Below are 24,586 nucleotides of genomic sequence, written 5' to 3' on the forward strand. Positions count from 1 at the left end.
ACTAGAACAGTTTTATACCCGAGGCAAATCTACGATGTGAAAATGTAAAGGAAATTTCTACTTATACTTTTAAATGCTTGTTTATAATTTTTTATTTGTGTTTTCTCCTCTGATGTACAAAGACCTTGAGGAACAAATTTACCAGGAACGGATCTGAAAGGAAGAGGATGTTGTTAGCGCTAGAATATTGTCTCGGTAACATTAAGATGACATCAAAATTAATTTTGCTTAAGAATTTGCAATATTAAGTCGCAGTTTTGGTTCAGTCATCTAAAGAGATCTTCAAATAGGCATAGCTAATGAGAAGCCCACCTGAACTCAATTAGATAGCAATCCTTCCAATAAATAGAATTATTAGAAATTTAGCAATGCGACACAGACTGCCATATATTAGACCTACTTATTTAACACAACATAAATTTTCAAAGAAATCTTTCTTATTCTTCACTTCAAAAGTGAATGCTCTCTGCATTGTCTTGGTACTTCCAGAGATATGTTTCATAGAATCACAGAGTCATTAAGGTTGGAAAGGCCTCTAAGATCATCCAGTCCAACCTTCAGCCCAACATCACTGTGCCTACTAAACCCTGCCCTAAAGTGCCACAGCTACACACTTTTTGAGCACCTCCAGGGATGGGGACTCCACCATTGCCCTAGGCAGCCTTTTAGTGCTTCACTACTCTTCCAGTAAAGACATTTTTCCTATTATCCAGTCTAAGCTTCTAAATTTCTAAGCAGTGTTCCAGCTGTATGTTTAGTTTATATATACACAAAGACTTAAGTAATTTCTAGAAATATCTTTTTGCATCCTGGACTTCAGGATGTTTTTCAGAAGCCAGGTAGGAGTTAGCTGTAGCAAGTTCATACTGTTGTGCACTTCATAGACAATTTTTTTATGCACCATTATGCATATAATTTCCTATATGCATCATGCATGTCATACTGTATACAGTCCATTATGCTATAATCATATGATTCAGTACAAGACATTAAATCAGATTTATGTAGAACACAAGATGTTCCCTTCTTTTGCCTTCCTAGTTCCCTCAGAAAATTTCCATAAAGTGTTAAGAAAAATGAATCCATGCTATGGAAAATGCTAGAAGAATAAGGCTCTTATTTGCTGTTGTTAATTAATTTGGGTATCTGCAGGCATATACGTGTAAGGCACTGAATGAGTATTAGCTTGATTCTTTGCAAGCATTAAAAGCTGAGCATTCACAGGCAAGACAACTCATTTCTCATAGTTATTAAAGTCTCTCTCAAAACAGAAATGCTTCACCAAAAAACAAATCATTTCATCATTAGCCTCCTCATCTCCAGGCTAAACAACCCCAGTTCCCTCAGCCGCTCCTCATAAGACTGGTTCTCCAGCTCCTTCACCAGCTTATCTGGCACTCATGCCCATGCCTGAACCAAGAAGTGTCCCTGGAAGGCATGCTTGGCTGGGGCTTCCCTTGTGGGGGAAGTTAAACATATTTTGCAGAAGGATGTTCTAGTAAGAATCTAAACTTCTTGATTACTTCCTCTGTTTCTAGGGAAATGAATAAACGTCTCACAGAGGAGCAAGCGAAGAAAACCTATGATCGAGCAATTAAATTAGAACAAGAATTTGGAGAATATTTTACAGGTATGTTTTAATTAAAAACAATTTGTTTCCCAAAGTATAGCCCTCTATTGCAAAGCAACGGGATCAGCTCTGTCTCTGGCCTAGACTGCATATCAGTATAGTGTGCCCACAGTAAAGACTTATAGCTGGGACCGTTGTTTCCCTAAAATTAAAGGGCAACTGTGGTATTCAGATCCTCAAAAGTTTGATGCCCTGAAGGAATGGGTTTGCATGAATTTAATTCCCTCCCTCACCCCAACCTGCTTCTAATGAAGTCAGTAAAAATGTTGCATCATTGCATTTGTACAGATCAAAGAATTCCTCACTAGCTCAAGGCAAGAACTAAAGCTATGAATCACAAGAGGGAAATAGAAAGGCATCACCTTCCTGATCTGGCAAAGAGCGATTTTAAGACCTGCTCTGGGCTCTAGCATTTCCTTTGGGCAGGTTTAGGCAGTTCCCTACTCAGGAGAAATAGTCAGAATTTCTTACTTGTCCCTCCAACTGCTGACAGAGGGGGACAAGGAATTTAAGAGTATAGACACTGAGCTTTGTGTCAGTTTGGGCTTGATGCAGTTAACTTTTGCAGCCAAGAGAGAGTTTATTATAACTAGGTCAGGAAAAGAATAGGCTGTGAATCTGCTGCTCTTCACTGCTGAAGTAGCTTTTAAATCAAATGAAACATTAAGCTTGGCTTGCAACAGTGGGAACTTATCATGTTGCCTTCCCATGGGATGGAGCTGTTAGTCTAAACTAACCTGGCTCAGTTGTCTCACCACAAACAGTGGAATGAGTGTCTATTTTGGGAAGGTTCCATTGGTTTGAACTTAATTGCCGTCTGGCGAGTGCTAACCTTTCCATAATCAACAACATCACATTGTTCTAATATTGCTTCGCATTTCATCATCTATGAGTACACTGAAAATCTGTTGAAACTAGATGCTGTGGAATACATCAATTAAATTAAATATTCATATGTTTTCTTACTGCAGCTATTGTCCAAGGAGATAGCTTAGAAGATATATATAATCAATGCAAACTTGTAATTGAAGAACAATCTGGGCCTTTCATCTGGATTCCTTCAAAGGAAAAATTATAAATTAGCCACTGCACCTCTGATTACAACGGGAGAATATTTAGAAGAAAACTATAATATACTATTTGGAGGCTTTCCTGTTTTTGTTGCATTTATGTTCTTTGCAGTCAATGTGAATTTTGATGAATGTACAACACAAAGTGTTTGAAGCCATGAAGGACACTGATGGGTCAAAGGGTAAGAACAAAAAGACTTCTACCATATAAAGCAAATCTGTTGTGTGCTCAGAGCACCAGTTGTAGGTATAAACTTTTGACATGGAGACCCTCTGTCAAGGGGAGCTAGCCACCTCCTGTGCCCACGTGGACATTTTGATCGATTTCAATGGCTGAGCTCAGTGTGTTGATTGCTCTAAAGAGAAGTTCCCAGCTCTTGAACCTCATACAGGGCTTGATCCTGCAAGGCGCTCAGCACTTGACCCCAATTCCCACACATGAGTAGCCTGTTGACTTGGAGTCACTTGTGATCCTTTCTTATGCCATTTAGTCCCATCAGTTCCACTAGGACTATTCATGTTCTCAAAGCTAAGCACAGGCTTAAGCGTTTTGCTAGATCAGGGCCACACGCACCTTGCAAAATCAAGCTCAGAGTACTTGGTCCACTTCCTACTGAAGTCATCGGTAGGATGCTCTTTGACTTGACTGGGAGGTGGGGCCTATTCTAAGTTTGTCATTGCACATTTGTAGTTGGTACACCTCGACTTTGGTAACTATGCACATCTTTTGATTTCTGAAACCAAGTCAAGCATTTCTTTTTCCCCCTTTGGAAACAATATTGCATCAGGAACTAATAACAAAATAGTTTATTTTAATGGAGTTTGGGGGTGGGAGAGGATGGAAGCATTTCACATCACACACACGTGCACACAGACACGTTCCCATGCAGATACACACACCCATGAGGATTCACAGCACCTATGTTGAAAAGGAGGGATACAACTGGGAAAAGCTTTAAAATTTTTGATTGTCTATTTTATCATTTATATTGATAGAAGGCACTTAAAGATGGAATAATTTATAAAAATAAAAATATATTGATGTATAGAAACTAATTTCTATAGGTAAAAATGTTTTTGTGAGATATTTTGTAAAGATTAATTAACTGAAAGATTAAATATTTACACCCTTGTGTGACTGTAAAATGTAAAGAGGACCATCAAGTTGCATTATCCCTTTTCTGTAACAGATTCTCTATTATTAATGACAAGCAAGAAAAATCCTTAAATTGTAGTTGTCAGCTTGTTTTTCTCTCAATTTAATCCTCTCCCTTGCCTCTATTTAATCACTCCTGAACTCCTGTGGAAAGAACTCTTGAACTGACTGCCCCATAGGACCTTTTCTGAACACAGAGGCATAATGCATTTTTAAATTGAAATGGATGATTTTTCAGAAGCAAAATGTCAGTGCTTGAATGCTGTTAATAGTTTCTCTCTTGGAAGGAGTCACTCTTCACCCTCAAGTGTTTTATGATTATTCCTGTTTCTTTAAAGGAAATACCAAAAGCATTTGATCTTTCTATGTCGGCAGGACACCAACTAAATTGTATCTTCATTCATTTCACAGTCAACAAGGGTCTTAAAAGCAAAAACTGAGGCAATGGACATTTGTGAGGGATTTGGGGAAAGTCTGTGGAATTGCAGTTTGGGTGGATGTAAGAGGAGAGAGAGGTGTTTTTTACTTGTTTCACATTGCCCTTCCTTTGTATACTGATGTCATTCTTCACTCTAACACACAAGGGGACAACCGCAAGAGATATTGTGATGATAAACTGAACTGCCTTTGCTGCTGCTGGACCAAGTTTTCTATAAACCCACACTCTCCTGCCTGCTGCGCCGCAGGAGTCTGCTGCTTATTAGCTGGTGGCTACAGCAACCCTGATGCTTAAAGATGTTTCAAGGGCAAATGCTAAATAGACTTCTCAGTTACTTGCCTACTTGAAGCTTCCATTTCTGCACCCTGTCAAGCTGACAGGTATGTCCAGCCAACCTCCACAGAGAGCACGACTAGCTGGATGTTTGCAATAGAGCCACCAGCAGTGAAAGGGTTAAAAATATGGGCATTTTAGTGGCCCTGAGGTGGCCTCTCACTTACTGCCCTACTATGGTAACTTTGAGAAGTTCATACTTCTTTAACTACTATTTTTCTTGCCTGGCCAGCGCAGATGTATAAACAAGGGTATCAGTTAAGTCTCCGAAAGAGCTTTGTAACCAGAAGGGCTACAAACACTTTTTTTTTTTACTAAATATCAATGAATGAAAGCTTAGATTTTGGATAATTCTGCAGAAATCCACAGAGTGACCCCAGATCTTTGGAAGCCATGGATTTTTCCATGTTGGTAAAGTACTATTGCCCCAGGTCGGGAAATAGCCCATCAGACCTGAAAAAAAAACGAATATCCTAAACAGGAACTTCATTCTAATTTTCAGCTCTGTTTTTAAGCAATCAATCAATCACATCTGCTTCTTTGTTTCTTAGTTCAGCATGCAGCCTTTTATGGTACTATTCTACTAGTAAGTGTTTTGCTTTGTCATGTGCTGTGCTTTACAGTGAACAGTAACACTATGGCTGAGTACAATTAATTTTTCCATCAGTCTTTGGTTACTGTAGTAACTTTATTTATTTTTCCCTGTCTGTTGTTTGTGCTTCCAGTTTAGAGTTGCCATTGCACTTCTTTTTTTTTTTTTTTTTTTTAAATAAAACATATATTTAAAAAACAAATCGCCAAGAGAAGCAGTAAGAGGTCTTATTTCCCTTAGGACTTGTACTCTCATTTGTTTTGTGCGTTGACATTTTGCGTTTCATGTTTCAGCATCCTCAGAGCCGCAGTTCATTTTTGCACTGCAGCTGTTCAGATCATACTGGGTGGTAGTGGGAGGAGGAAGAGAAACATAATATTCATGCAAAATTACATCTGATGCAAAAAGTCCAAACTCACAACCCACAACAGTTGGCACCCAAGACCATAGTGGTGCTAACACAGCTTAGCGTAATCAGATTCCTTTTCTGTCCATGTAAAAGACTTGCAAGCGTCTAAACATGAGACAAATGCAAATGCTGGACCCTTTAGGAAAAGTGCCAGATCACGCCCCTGGTGCTATTTCTCATGTTCTGGCACAGTGTGTAGCACCATAGGGTCTAAGCAGAACCAAAAGCATCACAGCTTTTCATCCACCCATGAATGATCACAAAGACATCTTGCTAGCTTTGTGCAGATGTGCAATATTACAACTTATTTATTTCTCCTTGCCACAAAGCAACTATTGTGCACTGGCTCATTGAGAGCTTGCTAACAGGGCTCAGTGAAACGCACTCTTTACTGGTCTTACAGTCTATCAACCAGTTAAAGAGCCTCTTTCTCACTTAATTCTGCCTTCCTACAGAGGTACCCTGTCCACGCTAGCGCTTTGTAATTTCTTTGGTAGTAAAGGCTGTTTCTAGATAAATATTCTGTGATGTAATTGTGTTTGTAGCTAGCATGGTTTGATGCTCCGGTGTGGATAGGGTCCTAGGAACTACCCTGTGAAAGTCAAGGATAAGAAATCTCTCCTTTGCACTGAAATTACAAATCCTCATCCTGGAGAGCAGTGTTGAACCTGAGCTAATAACCACTACAAGCCAGCAACAGTGTCCTAGTTATACAGCATCCACCTACCTATTTATATTAATTTTCTCTGGAGAAATTGTTGGTGTTACACCTTCACTGTTATTTGCTCATAAGCACTCAGTCAAAATCTATTTTTGCTTTGGTTTTCTTAATTTTTTTTTTTTACCAAAATGTAACCCTGACCGGAGGATTCAGTGAGTGATAACACATGAGGATATTTGTAGGAAAAACAGTGTTAATGAGCGAAGTCCCAGGCTTCTTTTTAAGCTGCACATTTAAAGCCATAATATCTGCCGTGTTCACAGAACGTGGTCTTTTATCACTCACAGCTTTAATCTCAACATTCTTTTCTCTTGAACATATTGTCTGCCATGTGATGCATGCGGTTCACTGTGCAATGCATTCATGTGCTCAAGCCCATGACTTGATGGAATAGATGTATTTTCCTATTCCATTAAAATCGGATATCTTGTCAATTAGTTCAGAAGTAAGAATGAGGTCGTCACTATGTTAAAAAAAAAAGTTCCCATTTTAGGGCACAAATCAGCATCAAAGCTAACAGCAAGTGACATCTAAAATCTATTCAGCATATCACTAGTCTAGATCCTCAGTTGGTGTAAATCACAATCACTCCACTGATTTCACAGAATCACAGAATGGTTTGGGGTGGAACAGACCTTTAAAGGTTACCTAGTGCAGCTCCCCAGCAATGGGCAGGGACATCAATGAAGTACATCCCATTTAGACCACCTGAAGTTCCACCTCCACCCTCCCCATTACACTAATATTTTATCATTACTGTAAAACACCAAGGCCACACATTTAAACAGCAACTCAGTGTTTTCCATGATTACTTGCTTATATTACTGTAGCACACAGAGGGCCAAGTCATGGACCAAGATCCTTTTGAGGTAGATGCTGTGAAATTACTGAATAAAAAGACACCCCTTGGGCCAAATACTGTGAGCAGGTTTTCAGGCTTCAGCCTCACTGACATCTCACCAAGAGCAACAGGAATCACTGCCCCATGGCCCTTTTGAGACTCTGTCTTTAAAGTGAGGAGCATGAGATATGATCCATCATTCCTCACACCACATTAGCAGCTTATGCCATCTGGCCCTAACCTGTAGCACAGGCAACTTGCCCTGTTGTAAAACAGCATTTCAGGAGATGCGCAGTAGCCAGAATCCTTGGCAAGATATTCGGGGAAAGAAAAAAAACATAAAATAGAAAAAGTAGAGCAATGCTGTTGGCTCTTAGTGGAATAGCAATCTTCCAATTTCTGGATTTGTGTTCCTAAATGAGAATTGGTCAGTCTGAATTGCTGAGTGCAGCTGTCTGTATTCAGCAGGTTGTTCAATCTGGCACGCTGGCCAGCACGTGTCTCTTTAGCAGGATGTTTCTCAGTCCAGCTGTGGTGTGGGGTACTCAGAATCTGAACTGGAGTTTACAAAACACCCTGTCCAGCTTACACTCCTGTTATGTGTAAATATTCTGCGCATCCATTCCATTTGTGTAAAGAATAAAGCACACACAATTATAAAAATTAAGATGTATATTTCATACTAGCTGTGTCCTTGCTTATTTATTCCAGTCCAAGCTCTCAGCTGTGGTTTAGTTGTAAATGCTTGATAGAGTGTTTATAAATATGTCATGAATTTTATTATAAAATATTAATATTAAAGCATTTTTACACTTTATAGCAAATGGCTTCTTCACAAGGCATAATTTGTCTTTTTTCCTTGAAGCAGAACAGCAAAAGAGAATGAATATGCTCTTAAGTGTCTTGAGACACTATCACATCTCTCACACAAGACAGACACAGGTCTGGAAGTGGGATGGTGGTTTCAAAAGTAAGATATAGAAATATTTTTCTTTCTTTAATTTTTTTCTCTTTTTGACTTCACATTGACATGGAAGTTGCCACCAAGAGTCTCTTTGATGAAGTTCTGCCAATTTCTCCTTACCACAATTCTGCTGCATACGAGGTACTATCAACATCTTGGTGAATAATTATCATAATTGTTTATTATTATTAAAGAATTGTTCCATATTTCTGACATCACAGCACAGCCATTAGGATAAAGACTATAAATTCCATGCTTGTAAGCAATTCAGTGGAGTATAAACTCCAGTTGTGCTATGGAGTCCCAACAGTCCAAGAACCTTGGGGTTTGGCCATCCCAGGAATGTCTTTGCAGATGGCTTATAGGCTCCGGGGAGGCTACATTAACATTGTCAGCCTGCAGCAGAGGCAGAAACATGATAGAGATGCTGTTTTCGACACACAGACAGTGCTAAATGAGGCCTGCAGTGGACCATGGAGCCTCCATATGGCTCTGGGAACCACAGCTGACACTACAGTGAGAAAATCTCTGTCTATAGAGTCTTATTTGGATAATCACAAGGGTCACTAATCATCCAGACATTCACTGTGATGCTTTAGACTTCTCCAACAGATTACAACGGAGAGAACCCAAACAATAGCTCACATTGATATGCAGATGAGCGCAAAGTAGGGGGGTAAAAGTCAGCATCTTATTTTTGAGATGCAAGCCTGTTTACTGATAGGTTTTTTGCATGCTAAGTCACTGCTCCAACAATCTTAGCAACAAATAGAAGCTGCTTTCCTTAGCAGCCTCAAAGCTGTCTGTAGGTAGGGGCTCTTCATTACAGAGCAGCATCTCTTATTAAATACTTTCTTCTTCACCTTATCTCTAGGCAAACCTGAGCTAAATCCCTAGACTACATACTGCAAAAAACAAAAGAAACCTGGAAAACAATCTTTATAAAATGCCTGGAAAGCAGAAAATACTTAAAAATTGCAACAACCTACAACATGGTGTGACTACGGATTCAGGCAGTTGTGGCAAAACTTGCCAGCCCGCTGCCTCAGCCAGGCATTGAGTATGTCCTGAATGGTCACTTTCTCTCGTTTGCCCCACTGCTTTTTAATGTTCCATTCACACAACCACACAAACATCTGGACTCAGTTGTCCAATTGCACCCTTGTGGCTTGAAAGACACTATGTCCCAGTCTGAAGAATTATTTGGGACAAGGGTTGCAAGGCAGGTCAGCAGTCCTTCTATATACAGATGCCACCAAGCGCCTAATCCGTCTTGGAAAGTCATTTCACACTGATTTTCAAAGAAATGTAGGTGCCAATCTGACATCAGCAAGTTATTCATTTCACTATAATCATAGCACTTTACAGCTGGAACAGAGCAAGGCAATGACATCTGGGTCCCAATTTTACCTATGGGAGAGCAGGAAAATAGCAATTCAGTTCCTAAAACTCTGTAATACACAGAATTGTAGAATTGTTTGGTTTGGAAGGGATGTTAAAGATTATACAGTTCCAACACCTCTGCCATGGGCAGGGACACCTCCCACTGCATCAGGTTGCTCAAAGCCTCATCCAGCCTGGCCTTGAACATCTCCAGGGTTGGGGCATCCACTGTTTCTTTGGGCAACCTGTGCCAGTGTCTCACCACCCTCACGGGAAAAGGCTTCTTCCTAATATCTCATCTAAATCTCTCCTCTTCCAGCTTAAAACCGTTCCCCCTCATCCTATCCCTGAACTTCCTGATAAAGAGCCCTCCCCAGCTTTCAGTACAGGAAGGCTGCTATAAGGTCTCCCTAGAGCCTTCTCTTCTCTAGGCTGAACAAGCCCATCTCTCTCAGCCTGCCCTCATATGGGAAGTGCTCCACCCTTCAAATCATCTTCCTTGCCTCCTCCAGACTCAGTCTAACAGATCCACATCCTTCCTGTGATGAGGACTCCAGAACTGAAAGCGGAGCTCCAGCTAAGTCTCACAAGAGCAGAGCAGAAGGTCAGAATCCTCTCCCTCACCTTGCTAGTCACACTTCTTTTAATGCAGCCCAGTGCATACATTGGCTTTCTGGGCTGCAAGCGCACATTAGTGACTCATATTGAGCTTCTCATCCACATACCAGATCCTCTTCCCCACCAGCAATCCACACACTAATCTTTATTGTCAAAACAATTGGAAAATGCAGGAATAGTGACCGTAATAGCCCTTCCAGAGCAGGACTCATCAGCAGCACCGTTATAAAGCCCATTGCTACAAGGAGGTGACATTGTAACTGCAAAGTAGGGGCTGTTGGGTTGGCTGGCTGGATGGGTCACCGGTAAAACAGTCAGAGCTGAACTGGTCTATAGAACAGTTTGGAAAGCAGTGAACAAAAACACATCTTCCCTGCTCAGTGCAGGAGGGCTGTTCTGGGTAGTGCCCACCACTGCAGTCTCTTGCTGATGGAGATGGTTCCTTCTTGACACACCAGAGAGCCAATGTTGCCAAATATCCATGGAAGGCAGAGCACGATCCCTAGAAGAGATAACTAATTTTAGTCAGTGAAGAAACTGAAATGTTTGCTGCAGAAGCTCATTACTGTCAACCGCTCATTAGCCCTTGCTCTAAGCAGAAGCAAGTGGTAGCAAACAGGGAAAATGAATTAGGTCTATTATATTATTAGTGTAATAGTAATAGGGCTGTTATAATATCAGTAGAAAAGTAATACACAGCTGGCCCCTACACTGCTAATGTCTTAGGCTACACAACTAGCCTGAAGTTGAGGACTTGCTCTGGTGTGTATGGAAGGTAAAGAGTTTTCAACTAAGCCCCTTATGGCCTCCCTTTCAGAGGACTCAGGAGAGACTCCCTGAGACTACCAAAGACTTGACCTTGCAGTAGAGTCTAGAAATGCAATGGGACATCAGTTATAAACCGCAATTTTCAGGGTTTTTTTAAGCTGTCAAACTCTGGGATGGGCTTAAAACATGTGGGAACAGTACAGAGATACCAAGAACCTTGAGTTAAATCCACCTCTAGCAACAGTTCACATGAAGTCCCAGTCCGCAGCAGAAACTCATTACTGGCACCAGCAAACCCTGTCTGATCACTGCCTGACCTTCCTGCCCCAGCAGGCTGGTCTGAAAAGAGATCATGCCGGACTCCAAAGAAACAGTTTCTTTAAGGTATTCTTGCCACTTTCTCCCTTTTTCACAAGAAAGGGTGTTGCCACTGTGCCATCTGCAGTGCAGTAACAGCTGGTCAAGGGGCTGTACAGTATCTTTAAACTCAAAGCACAAGGCTAAACTGTCACAGTCGTCACCACGTTTAAGTACTAAGAGTGTCAAACCTATGTCAAACACCCATTTCTTTCTCTCTTTGTTAACAGAAAATGCTTCAAACACTGTCAGCTCCATGACTCAGAACAAATCTAAAGGTTCTGAGGACAAAGGCTTCTCTTATGCTCCTGTCACCACCTGTGCACAAGAGGCATTTTAGACAGGCTTTGCAGCTTGCAGAAGCCACCAAGACACCCATTTTCTTCCTCTGGTGGTGTATTTAGTGGCCATATTCTGCCTGTATGGATGTAATTTGCTGGGATTCAGTTGCTGAGTAAAGGCAATATACCTCCAGTAAAATATTAGAAAAATATTTTCTAAGCTTTCCTCACAGGAAAAGATTTCTTCCTAATAGCTCACCTAAATCTCCCCTCTTTCAGCTTAAAACCATTCCCCCGCATCCTGTCCCTGCAATCACTGATAAAGAGCCCCTCCCCAGCCTTCCTTTTCCTTTAATAGGGCTGGCGTTTGCTGTAGGTAAGTATGCTTATCAGCAGACAGTATAATCTCATATCCAGAGCCTCTTTTTCAATGGACACCACATAGTCCTATTTTAGAGCTATTAAATGAGAAGGAAAGCATTATTCTGAGACTATGTCTGCCAAACAGGGAAAAGCTCTGCACATTCCCAATTCCAAAGCAATTGGTAGAAGGAGCATTTCCCACTAAATGAGCTTAGGTGCTTGCCTGAGCTTAGTCCATGGTGGGATTGGGTTTGCAGCGCAATGTATGGAGGCAAGGTAAAAGGATGGTACCTTATTCAGCTGAGTGGATTTGGGGTGGGAAGGCAGTGATAATCTTGTTACAAGTAGAAGGTATGTAAGTGAGGCTGCAGGCCCCAGATAGAGTTGATGGAGAGGTGTGGCGAGAGGAAGGTCTCGCCCTACTCAGTGACTGCTTCACTCCATTAACCAGCAGAGTTACATATGGAGGCTAATGGGTCTCTGAGCATAAGGTTAGATAAGGCAAATAAGAGTTTCAATGCATTAAAGAACCTGAAAAAAAAAACCACTAAGGACCGTGCAAGCAGTAATTCATAGTCCTACAGAAGAAGCCAGTTTTTAATGGTGTCTTTGCTTATGGAGACATATCCCCAGAGACCACAAATCTCTGCCCTAAATATAGCAACTGCCTTCCCTTAAGCAGGAATTTAGGCCTGGCTGCACCACAGTGTGTGCCTGAGAGCGAACTGCACAGCCAAGGCACAGTCTCACTGCTCACAAATGCTCTCTGAAGGGCCCGTCTATACCCGTGCCCTAAACAATCACCTTAAGCTCCACCAGCTTTGTAGAATCACTACAGACACACTCAGCTACAAATGCTGAGGGCAGCAGCGATATATATCCCTCCCAGTACTGCCAGGACCATATTGCCGTGCACAAAATCTCCAATGCAGAGCCCAGAAACTTTGCAACTCTTGGATGCCCACATTCTCATGGGGTAAACTTTTACAGGACAGCTCTTCAAGGACATTTTACAAGAGTACGTAGTGATAGGATGAGGGGGGAATGGCTTTAAATTGGAAAGAACGAGATTTAGATTAGACGTTAGGAAGAAATTATTCGTGATGAGGGTAGTGAGGTATTGGAACAGTTTGCCCAGGGAAGTTGTGTATGGTCCTCCCTGGAAGAGTTCAAGGCAAGGTTGGATGGGGCCTTGAGGAGTCTGGTGTGGTTGGGAGTTGGGACTAGATGATCTTTAAGGCCCCTTCCAACCCAAACTATTATATGATTCTATAATACACTGTCCCTCGTGTAGGTACCTAAGCAGTACATACCCATTACAGCCCAGCCCAGGGCATGAATGCACACAATAGCTTTTCTATATAGCTGTTTTGAGATTCAATGAGGTGAAGCTAGTGTCCTGCTGGGTTGCCCAGCCTGGCTGGTAACCTTTTGGGAGGAAAGGACAGGGTACACACACAGACAGCTGTATCTCAAGGAGGATTTGCCACCTTGAATGCAGCACAGACATTGAATCAGAAACATAGAATACTTTGGGTTGGAAAGGAACTTTATAGGTCATCTAGTCCAATCCCTCTGCAAGAGCAGAGATATATTCCACTAGATCAGGTTGCTCAGAGCCCCATCCAACCTGGCCTTGAATGCTTGCAGGCATGGGGCCCCCACTATGTCCCTGGGTAACCTGTGCCAGTGTTTCACCACTCTCATTATAAAAAATATCTTCCTTCTATCCAGTCTAAATATACCCTTCCTTAGTTTAAAACCACTACTCCTTGTCCAGTCACAACAAGCCTTGCTGAAAAGTCTGACCCCGTCTTTCCTCTAACCCCCTTTAAATACTGGAAGGCAGCTATAACATTTCCCTGGAGCCTTCTCTTCTCTGGGCTTAACTATCCCAACTCTCTCAGCCTGTCCTCACAGGTGAGGTCTCCAGCTTTCAGATCATTTTTGTGGCCCTCCTCTGGAGTGCTAGAGGTACAGGTTGCTTAAGAATTAATTCTCTTGATAGCAGCTACAGCTGCTAATTCTTCTTAAGCTTCCCAAAGATTTTTGTTTTCCTTCAGCGACACTTCCTGATTGGGGAATTTGCCTCCATATGATGAGTGCCCGTGGTGCAAGCAAGTAATAATGCATTACTCCATTATCTGCACGATCTCTGTTGTCAGTGTAGGCGAGAAATAATTTAAACCACAGCACTTTTATTGCTATTTTTTAGCAGGAGGTGCAAAAAGTGCAGGCAGGGAACAAAAAAAAATGACAGGAGAATGATGTTTCATTGCAAAGGTCATAATAAAAGCCTTTGTTTGAGCAGGGGTAGAAAAGGTACAAAGAGAGAACACAGAGGTGAGGCAAAGAGTAGAAGTTGGTGTAGGAGGAATGGCTTATCCATGCACAAAGAGGGAGAAAGAGGACTGTGAAGCCAACAATCCCAGAGCCTGAGGAATATGTCCAAATGGACAGCAAGAGCTAGAACTGCTCACAGGAAGCCTTAGTTTCTCAGGGCAGTTTTTCCTTTTGCTTCAAGAGAAATAAAGAAAAGCATTGATAACTGTAGAATAAAAAAAAAAATAAGGTGTATTGACTACTCTTCTTCCCCAGCCACTTCCAAAGAGGAAAAAATGCTCTTCTGTATTTTGCTTATACATCAGAGTGGAATTGGCTAATTAACCACAGTGATCAGGCATGGTAACCAGAAACCTGCTCTGATTAGGAATAAGAGTGCCTTCAAAGCCTGCCCTATGAACCTTCTGCACTCAGTGTCCCTCTGAACAGCAGCTGGAATGCTTGTGCCTGGCTTACGGCTCCCCCACACCATGGCTCTTCTAGTCAGCACAGGAAGGACATGGATCTGCTAAAGCAAGTCCAGAAGAGGCCACAAAAATGAACAGAGGGGTGGAGCACCTCCCATACGAGGACAGGCTGAGCGAGTTGGGTTAGTTAAGCCCAGAGAAGAGAAGGCTCCAGGGAGACCTTACAGCAGCCTTCCAGTAGATAAAGACAGCCTATAGGAAAGCTGAGAGGGGCTTTTCATCAGGGAGTGCAGGGATAGGAAGAACAGGAACAGTTTTAAGCTGAAAGAGTGGAGATTTAGATGAGATATTAGGAAGAAATCTTTTCCTGTGAGGGTGGTGAAGCACTGGCACAGATTGCCCAGAGAAGTTGTGGATGCCCCATCCCTGCAAGTGTTCAAGGCCAGGTTAGATGAGGCTTTGAGTAATCTGATCAACAGTGGGTGGTGTCCCTGCCCATGGCAGGGGGTTGGAACTGTATGTACTTTAAGGTCCCTTCCAACCCAAACCATTCTATGATTCTATGATTCTTTGGCCTGACTTGCTCTCGGATGCTGCTGGACATACAGTTCACAACATTTGCAAGCAATGTGTGCTGTCCTCACAAGCAGCGATCTGGCCACAGTGGCAGCACTATTTGCCACCAGGAATAGCGGGGGAATAGCTGAACAGCATCAAGTCCCACATATGTTATCAATCCAGACACCAGACGAAGAAAGGAGAAGAGAAAAAGAGCCATCACACCTTGCATGATTTTGCCCTGTCCCAGCACTCTTGAGCTGGAGGACTGAAAAAAGACTGAAAGTTCTTTGAAATAACTCAGACTTCGTTTCACATAAGTAAAGTTTTACTGGCACTACATTAACACATTCCAGCTATGCTGGAATTTGACTGAGGCGATGTGCCAATCACCTCTACTCTTTCCATATGTGTCAAGAGACCTGCCTTCTTCACAGAATCATAGAATGTTTTGAGTTGGAAGGGACCTTAAAGATCATCTAGTTCCAACCCCTCTGCCATCGGCAGGGACATGTCCCACTAGATCAGGCTGCTCAAGGCCCCATCCAACCCGGCCTTGAACACCTCCAGGGATGGGGCACCCACAGCTTCCCTGGGCAACCTGTTCCAGTGTCTCACCACTCTCACGGTGAAGAAATTTTTCCTTATGTTTAGTCTAAATCTGCTCCTCTCTAATGTATACCCATTGCCTCTAGTCCTATCACTGCAAGCCTTTATGAACAGTCCCTCCCCAGCTTTCCTGTAGGCCCTTTTCAGATACTAGAGGGTCGCTATAAAGTCTCCTCAGAGCCTTCTCTTCTCCAAGCTGAGCAATGCCAACTTTCTCAGATTGTCCTTGTATGGGAGGTGCTCCAGCCCTACACATACTTAGCACTTCATGATATTTCCATAGGTTTACAGGTCACAGCAGCACTGTGGGTCAATATTGTATTAACTTGCTGCCCTAAAGATGTCCTGAATAGTGGGAATGAGAGCAAAAGGGAAAAAAACAGTACAAAAATCTAGATGGTTGGTATGGCCACAATAAGTTAACTTGACAAGAGTATCAAGGCTGCAATGAAAGTTATCCTAAATTCACACCTTCCCAGACACTAACAGCATTGTATTTTTTTTACTGGCTACTGACTCTGCTGGTCCTGGGCTATGTGTCAGAACTAAATTACACAGCCAGTATTAAAGAGAAGGAAGAGGAGGATAATGACAACAACAATAACAACAAACCAACAATAACAACATAAAGACTTTCTGCCTAATTTGAAATTTCAGGGGTTTGGCTGCATGCCAAAAAGAGATGGGAAGCTGAACATACTTGAACTTTTCACAAAGAAGTAATGCTCCCTAAATGTCAGCTCAAAAATGTCATGTGTTTTGATATTCAGGATTCAGAATAGATCATTTCAGATTGACAGACCACAGCAAACCATATTAGCTGGTGGTTTCTTTTTTTTTTTTTGTATAAAAAGAAATTTTAAAATATCTGTCTTTTGGCCAGCTCAGACTGGCTTAGATAAAACCAACACCTAATCGAAAAAAAAAAAAAAATGTTTGTTTCATACAGTGTGACCCGCTTTCCCCAGAACTTTGAGAAGCTTTCACAGTGGAATATGAATTTTATTACATGATATGGGCACTCACTTGACAGAGGGAGAGATTTGTGAGCTATTAGTGAGAGACCATATCATACTATTACACAGATCAAGTCCCATCCAACAGCCAAAGGAGGAGATAAATGACAAACATGTTACAGAACAGGGACTAGACACTTTGACCACCCAAACTGTAATGGGTATTTGAAAAGTGATTTGGAAGTAAGTATATCTGAGAAATACCAAGCATTCCAAAATCTTTCTCTTTCTCAAACACATATTGAATGATTTTTCTACTAATTAATGCCCATGAAAGTTTCATTTTAATTGTGTAATATATTTTCAAAAACCCTGTGTTTGTACCAGAACCAGACAATAAGTGCTGCACAACTAGAAAATAAGGAAGAGAAGATAGTTCAGATAAAAATGTTCAGATATAGTTCAAATTGTGGAAAAATCAGATTTAAGGTGATGAAAAGGAAGGACTGATACAAACCAGCAGTTCGTGGTGATGAACCAGTGAGGCCATAAGACACAGAATGAATTATGCGACAAAAAACAGCAGTCAGGTTAAGGGGAGATTAACAGGAATACAAATATTAGGAAAACATTTTTTGCTGTGAGGGTGATGAGGCATCGGTACAGGTTGCCCAGAGAAGCTGTGGAAGCCCCATCTCTGGAGGTGTTCAAGGCCAAGTTGGACGACACTATGAAGGGCATTGGAACTGGATGATCTTTAAGATCCCTTCCAGCTCAAACCATCCCATGATTCTAAGATTCTATGAAATCTGTAAGACAGGAGTGGAATTTAATTTGATAGGAACTAGCATGGTCAAAAGAGGAAAGGACAGCAGTGGAGAATGAGGTTGTCCAGCAATGGGTGCATTTGGAGTATAACCCCTAGGAAATGACTCACCAAGATTTGGGGTGCTGAGAGGACTGACACTCTTCATCTACAGCGTTCTCTTAATTCAATGCCTACAAAAGAAACCTTCAGAGGACAACACACACAAATGCCTGACTGTCTAGTAAACAGCTCCAAGATGGTTTCAGAGTTATAAAACTTCACTTTCCCTTTTTTTTCCTTCAAGGAATCCAATAGACCTTCACACAACCCTTGTCTAACAGGCCACATGCTTAATATTATTCTAACCCATTTGGAGATACTTGCAGAAGCCAAATCTCATTCTTTTGCCCCTGTCAACTCCCAGCTGAGACTCTGGCCTCTGATTAATGCTGTTATTTTCACTGTTTGCATATTCTGCCTAAAGTATTCGTCAGCAGAACAGTTTCTTCCAAAACTAGTAAAGGAGCTTTATGATAGATGGTAAACTGTATTTGAAATCCTCATCTCTGCCACTCCAACCATTTACTATGGCCACCAGTACTAAGCATTAATTGCAGACAGGTAAATCAAGGGATATATCTTTTATGCATAGTTGAAGAAAGTGCCACTTGCAGAGCAGCAGCTGCTCTATGAAAGACTCTGGCCCAACAACTTCTCAAGAGTGTTTTCTTTAATCCAAATTCTCTTCGTAGGGGAAGGAAACCCAGCACACACCCCAATGCCCATCATTGTCTCTAAATTCAGCAGTAAGCAGTACTTTTTATGTATGAGGGATGTTTCTACCTAGTCAACAAAGTTTACCAGTGGCATTCCCCGTCTCTGACTTAAAATCACATAACTTAAAGGCTATACTGCAAAATGCTTCACATTTGCATAATATCTCTAACAGAAGCAAATCTGCCTTCCCACACTGAATTCAGGCATGATTTTCCGGTTGTTTTTTTTTTCTTACTTTTGTCCTACAGTCATAACAAATAAGAAAAAAAATATAATTGAGAAGATCCTCTAAAAATCTTATTTTAAATTTTCATCTGAGATCATCAAGGAACAATACCATAAGTTTTGATCTCAGCATTTTCCAGCCATAAAGACTGTTAGAAGAATGTAAAAGAACATTATAGCAATACTGTCAGCCAAACCCCGTAGACTATGACAGTGTGAGAGATGCTGATGGGATTTCAGAAACTTGAAAAAATGTCAGCAAAATGTTCTGAAAAAGTAGAAACTGAAGATGACAAGCATAAAAATTGAACAAAACAAAGATCTGCTGAAATATAAAGTGCCATTTTTCATCAGAGATCACGTGAAGCTTAGTTTACATCTGCTTTTCTTACAACAATAAACATTTACTGTTTCTCACTTGGTTTGCAAGTGTAATAGTAAGTTTATGTTGTTGTCTGCCAAAAATTGCCCAGCAAGTTGCTTTACCCATAAAGCAGAATGCAGTAAAAAAACTGCTGTTTACCTATCATGCATTTTTAAGATGTTGCATTTTGCAACTAATAATAAAACTCATATTTTTAGCTGAGGAAATGTGGTTCTGACTGCATTTAGGTTATCTCTTTTGTCAGTTAGTGCTCCCCATCAGTGACACATTAGTGCTAGAGCTGCAGGCAGATTTCAAGGTCGTTTAAGTTTACCAGTGAAACATAAGACTAAAAGTGGTTAGAATTCTAGTTGTGGGCTAAAAATTCATGAAATTGATTTTTTTTTTAAGAGCTCATTATTTTTAAGTCAATACCATTTCTGCTTATTAGTCAAAAAATCCAAATGCACCAGTCCAATACGTAAAGTCTAAGTCCAGCAGGCTACAGGAAAGGATATTCCATCTCTTCCTCAGGGACTGGTCCTGGATGGGCAATTCAAGGTAATTTCATTGATGTTTCTCTCTTGCTTGCTCTTTAATACGTCCATAATTCATGAAAATTCACAAAATTCTGGTCAGGTGATGTCATCACCAGAAAACGAGAAGAGGAAAGGGAACATATATGCCAGGAAGGTGCCTGAAAGTCTCCCAAGTACTTATTTGCTGTAGGCACTGGCAGTGCTTCTTCATCCAGAAGAACTGATAAACTTAGTGAATGAGAGTCTGCTGAAATGGCACTTGCACCCACCAGCAGCAATGAGGGGTTGCATGGTTCAGATCACATCCAGAAGCCTGCTGTATGCAGAAATATACACACTCCTGATAATCCAGAGTATTCTAAGAGGGATTCTCCAGGCACTCACCAAGCAGTCACACATGTCAGTTTGACCCTCAATTCTGAGAACACAGCTGGGCTTGGCCTCCCCACTGCTGCAGCAATCACGCAGCTGTGAGTGAGGTGGTCTGTCAACTACGTGGGTGAGCACGTTGTGTGAATTAGCAGGTCACTATTAGTAATCATAGAATCATAGAATGATTTGGGTTGAAAGGAACATTATAGCTCATCAAGTTACAACCCCCCTGACATGGGCAGGGACACCTTCCACTGGATCAGGTTGCTTAAAGCCTCATCCAATCTGGCCTGGAACACTTCCAGGGATGGGGCGTACATGGCTTCTTTGGGCAGCCTGTGTCAGTGTCTTGCCATCCTCGCAGAAAAACATTTCTTCCTGATACCTAATCTAAACCTCCCATTTTTCATCTTACAACTATTACCCCTCATCCTATCACTATACCCCCTGATAAAGAGCTAGCAACAACTTGTTTCTGTAAATTACAAACCAGGTTATTCCTAAGAAATACCAGTTGTGACCTGTGTCTCCCAAAACTCATACCTAACAGTGAAGATCACCAAACTCCTGCGATTGTCCTTCCATTCTCACTTCTTTCAGCAATAGTGTCAGCTTAAGCAGTTACCTCTCTTGGCCCCTCTATTTTCTGCATGGCTATTTTTAACATGAATGAGCTCTCAGGAATGGTTCACTCAATGGGAAGAAGCTTGGATAGACCAATGCTGTTCAGACACCTACAAGTGACAAGGAACTCTGTCTCTAGATTTAGAAACCCCAGTGAATCTGAGCATCCAATATTTATGGCTAGTTCCTTTCCTTGGGGCTCAGCCTCACAACCAAACCAAATCTTTTCAGAAACAAAATATCTGCCTAGAACTTTGTGGATCTCATCCAAAGCACCTAATCTGCTGTTGCACTCAAAAAGTACAAGGACTTACTGAATATCACTAGATGCCCATTTGTGCTTGAAACCCAGGGAAAATCAGATTATCAGTAGATGACTAATAAAAGATCTTCCTTGGGGCTGAGCTGGGAATTGAGTCCCCTCTACTGTGCCTGTTCTTGTTGTTTCACCAGAAAACACACTCTTCCTTAGCAGGAATGATGAAGGAAGTGGAACTGACCTCTAGAAAATATTCTTTTCCCTCCACGTCCTTGAGAACACTAGAAGCACTTATGAGGCCTGTGTTTTTCTGCCTGTGCAAGATTTTAGAGCCAAATGAAAACTCTGCCATTTGTAAGTTTCGGAAGCTGGATTATGGAAGAAGAAGAAATATCCAGTCAGAAGGAGAAAAATACATTTTATCTATATGCAAATAGACAGCAATCACAAGATAGCTTTCAAGAATCTTTTTGGGTTCTGTTCCCGGAATTTTTAATATTCCTCGTAACTTAGCAAATGTCATTAAATAACATTATAATTGCAAAAGCCACCTGCTTTGTACAGTCTCTAAAAACCTAATACATCCATAGGGAAAAATAATGACAAATTAAAGAAAGGTCACGATATACATCTATAACTTGATCCTGAAAGGCATTTTCATGCAGCTTTTATGCTGATACAAGTACTCTTGTAACTTTAGAAACTTAAATTCATGAAAGTCAAGAAACATGCCGGGTCTTTTGTTTTCCTAATATCAGTTGAGTTCTTCATGTGACAGGGTATCTCTTACGGATGTGTTCACAAGATAATACCATATGACCATTAGCTTCCTTTCCCAGTGACCTCAACAACTTGTAGCATCTCAAGAACTAGTTGCCTTTGCAGTGCAATTGCTGTTCCAGTCCATCTTTCCAGTGAAAATGTAATTATATCCTGCAGAAAATATAGCAGGTGCCACCTTGACAGGGATGACTCAAAATGCAAAACAGAGGCATTCAGGAAAACAGACAGGAATGCAGAAGGGCTTTATGGATCTTTATGAGTACCACTGCTTTGGAAATACCTTCACTTCATAAAGATATTCATATACAAATTTTCTCAGCCATTGCAATTGCTATTTCTTAATTCACACAAGTCCTGGGCATTAAAAACCATGGGCATCTTGTCATTGACTTGATCTCCAGATAGACCATCCAATGACAACACTATACTGATTAAACCAACTGAGGTGCTTAAGGTCAAGGAGGTGGTGAGCACTGGTCTGGCCCTCGCTGTGCATTTATCTGTCACCACTGTTCTACCACAAAAGTCATGGCAGTACCAAGCAGCCTGAGGACTGAAGAGATCCTGTATCAGTAATTTTATCCCATGTCTGAGGTCAAGAATGCATCAAGATGAGATTTTATTAGTCTACTGCTGACCAGCTGGGTCACAAAGCACATGATTTCTTAAGTGTATTGTGTTAATTTTGAAGTTAATTAACACGGTGCATGTCATATTGGAGTAAGATATATGATAAAGCTGGTTGCCTTTCTTTCCTATTTTTTTTTTTATTTCTTATTTTTACCTGGCACATAGAGAATTATATCTTATCTCTTTCCTGGCTGTTTTGGCCACCACTCCTTGTCTCTTCCCTTGGGACATTAGTGAACTAATGTTTTCACCATGGAGTTCTCTTGCTATTGACAAAGCCTGCTACCTCACTCGCCTGCCTCCTTTTTATGCTGCTAAAAGCTTAGAGGACACCTAAACCTTCGATCTTCTTATCAAAGAATCATAGAATCATTTGGTTGGAAAAGACCTTTGAGATCATCAAGTCCAACCATACCTGGTCCACTATGAAATCATATCTCAGAGCACCTCATCTACCCATCTTTTAAATACCTCCAGGGGCGGTGACTCAACCACTTCCCTGGGCAGCTCCTTCCAGTGTTGATAACCCTTTAAATGAATAAATTTTTCCTAATGTCTAATTCAAACCTCCAAGGGCAACTTGAGGCCATTTCTTCTCATTCTGTCACTAGCTACTTGGGAGAAGAGACCAATGGTCTGCCCCCAGCCTCCTCTTCTCTAAGCTAAACAACTCCAGTTCCCTCAGCTGGTCCTCATAACACTTGTTCTCCAGCCCCTTCAACAGCTTTCTTGCTCTTCTCCTAACGCACTCCAGTGCCTCAAAACCGCCAGTGCCTTCTTAGACAGACAATGGACTGAAACGCAGAAAGTCTTGATTCCAATCTGGCTTCTTTCCGCGTTTCAGGGTCACCATCCAGAACATGTGGATGGTAAAACTTCCCTCCCTGTAACAGGAAATTCATGATTGAGAGATTACGATAAATTGATATGTGATATAGACAAAAGCAAAACAAAATTATTTTGAGGCTTATTCAGAAGCAAGCCTGAACGTAAAATTCTCAGCTGTGTAATACAATACCGAGCAAGGAGAGACTGTGACTCCTTACCTCCCCTTGCTCTGCGTGCAAGACCACACACTAGCACTATGCCCATAGTGGATCTAAACCTGGGCTGCTTTTGGTCTCAGTTTTATCAAGGTTTTTATTCAGTGCACAGCAGGGGGGTTTCTAGCTGCCAAAAGTTCACCTGCTATCCCTCCATGGAGCCATTAACTTACAAAACCAACCTCCATAGAAGCATAGTCTCAGTTTTCAAACACTACCTAGCATGTTCTACTTGGTATTTAGAGGCCAAGGCAAGTCAGTTGCAACAGATTTGAAACATAATTAACCAGCTCACCAGCTGTAACATTTTTTGTTTTCATCCAAAATGATGAGAAAATTCTAGCCTTGAGATATTCTGCCCTTGAAATAGCAACAAACCAGAGCAAAAGTATACGCAAGCTGATCCAGTCAATGATAAACTCTTCCAATCAGTATGGGCAGAATGGATCACCCCAGTAAATACGTGGAGTAGCTTTAGAAAGTGAAAATGTGATCTGAACAGCCAAGTAGTCACTGCAGTTGGAGATAAAATGTTAAACAGATTAACACACATAACTGAACTTGCAGGGACACAGGTACTGAGTAAACACAGTTTGTATACTTTATGATGCAGAGCAGAACAAAAAGAAATGAGATCTTGGGGGAATTTCTGTAGACCTGAGTCAGCTGAAAATTTCCTGCTGCTTTCTCTTGCAGGAAAAAATATTTTTCCCCAAGGAAAATACACAAAAGGGGGAAACAGAAAATATGGTGGAAGGGTGTAATATGGCCCTGCCACTTAAGAGCTGCTCAGACTTTTTTCTTCATGAATGCACTTTTGGAAAATTTCATGAATGCTACGCACATTTAGATTGACAGATGATGTGGGTCACTTACTTTGCTTAACTAATTGAATGCCCGGGGACACACACTGGTTCATGTTAGTTGCGCACTTTGGCTCTTATGTTTTTCTTGGTTGCTGCATTGCACTGAGGGGTGCCAAGAGTACATTATGTACACAAGTCCAATGGCTTCTGGCCTTGGGAGAGCAATGGAGGTTGCCATTCCTGCTGACTAGTGAGCAGGGTGAGCAATGCAGAAGTTTCTGCAGCTTGCCAGTAGCCCTTCCTGGGGTGCCCTTGAGGGGGTAGCACAGAATCGCAGAATGGTGGGGACTGGCAGGGCCTACAGGTGATCATCCAGTCCAACCCCCTGCTAAAGTAGGGTCACCTTGAGCAGGTTGGACAGGAACACACCCAGGCAGGTTTGAGTATCTCCAGAGGAGAATCCACAGCATCCCTGGGTAACTTGTTCCAGAGCTCCATCACCCTCACAGGAAAGAAGATTTTCCTCATGTCCAAGTGGAATTTCTTGTGCTTCAGTTT

At 41.5% G+C, this 24,586-nt stretch overlaps 1 protein-coding gene across 34 annotated transcripts in view; it reads left to right on the forward strand.

Annotated features, from left to right (window-relative positions):
- The window catches only part of DLG2 (discs large MAGUK scaffold protein 2), a 1,074,248-nt gene extending 1,066,240 nt beyond the window's left edge, over positions 1-8,008 (forward strand). For all 34 annotated transcript variants that reach the window (XM_054071916.1, XM_054072001.1, XM_054072006.1 and 31 more), the window contains 2 exons: positions 1,539-1,630; positions 2,602-8,008. In XM_054071916.1, the coding sequence (XP_053927891.1) occupies positions 1,539-1,630; positions 2,602-2,708 (199 nt within the window). In that variant the 3' untranslated portion in view covers positions 2,709-8,008. The remainder of the gene's footprint in view (positions 1-1,538; positions 1,631-2,601) is intronic.
- The last annotated feature ends 16,578 nt before the right edge of the window (positions 8,009-24,586 follow it).

Source organism: Cuculus canorus, chromosome 1 (genome assembly GCF_017976375.1).
Source record: "Cuculus canorus isolate bCucCan1 chromosome 1, bCucCan1.pri, whole genome shotgun sequence".
NCBI lineage: Eukaryota > Metazoa > Chordata > Aves > Cuculiformes > Cuculidae > Cuculus > Cuculus canorus.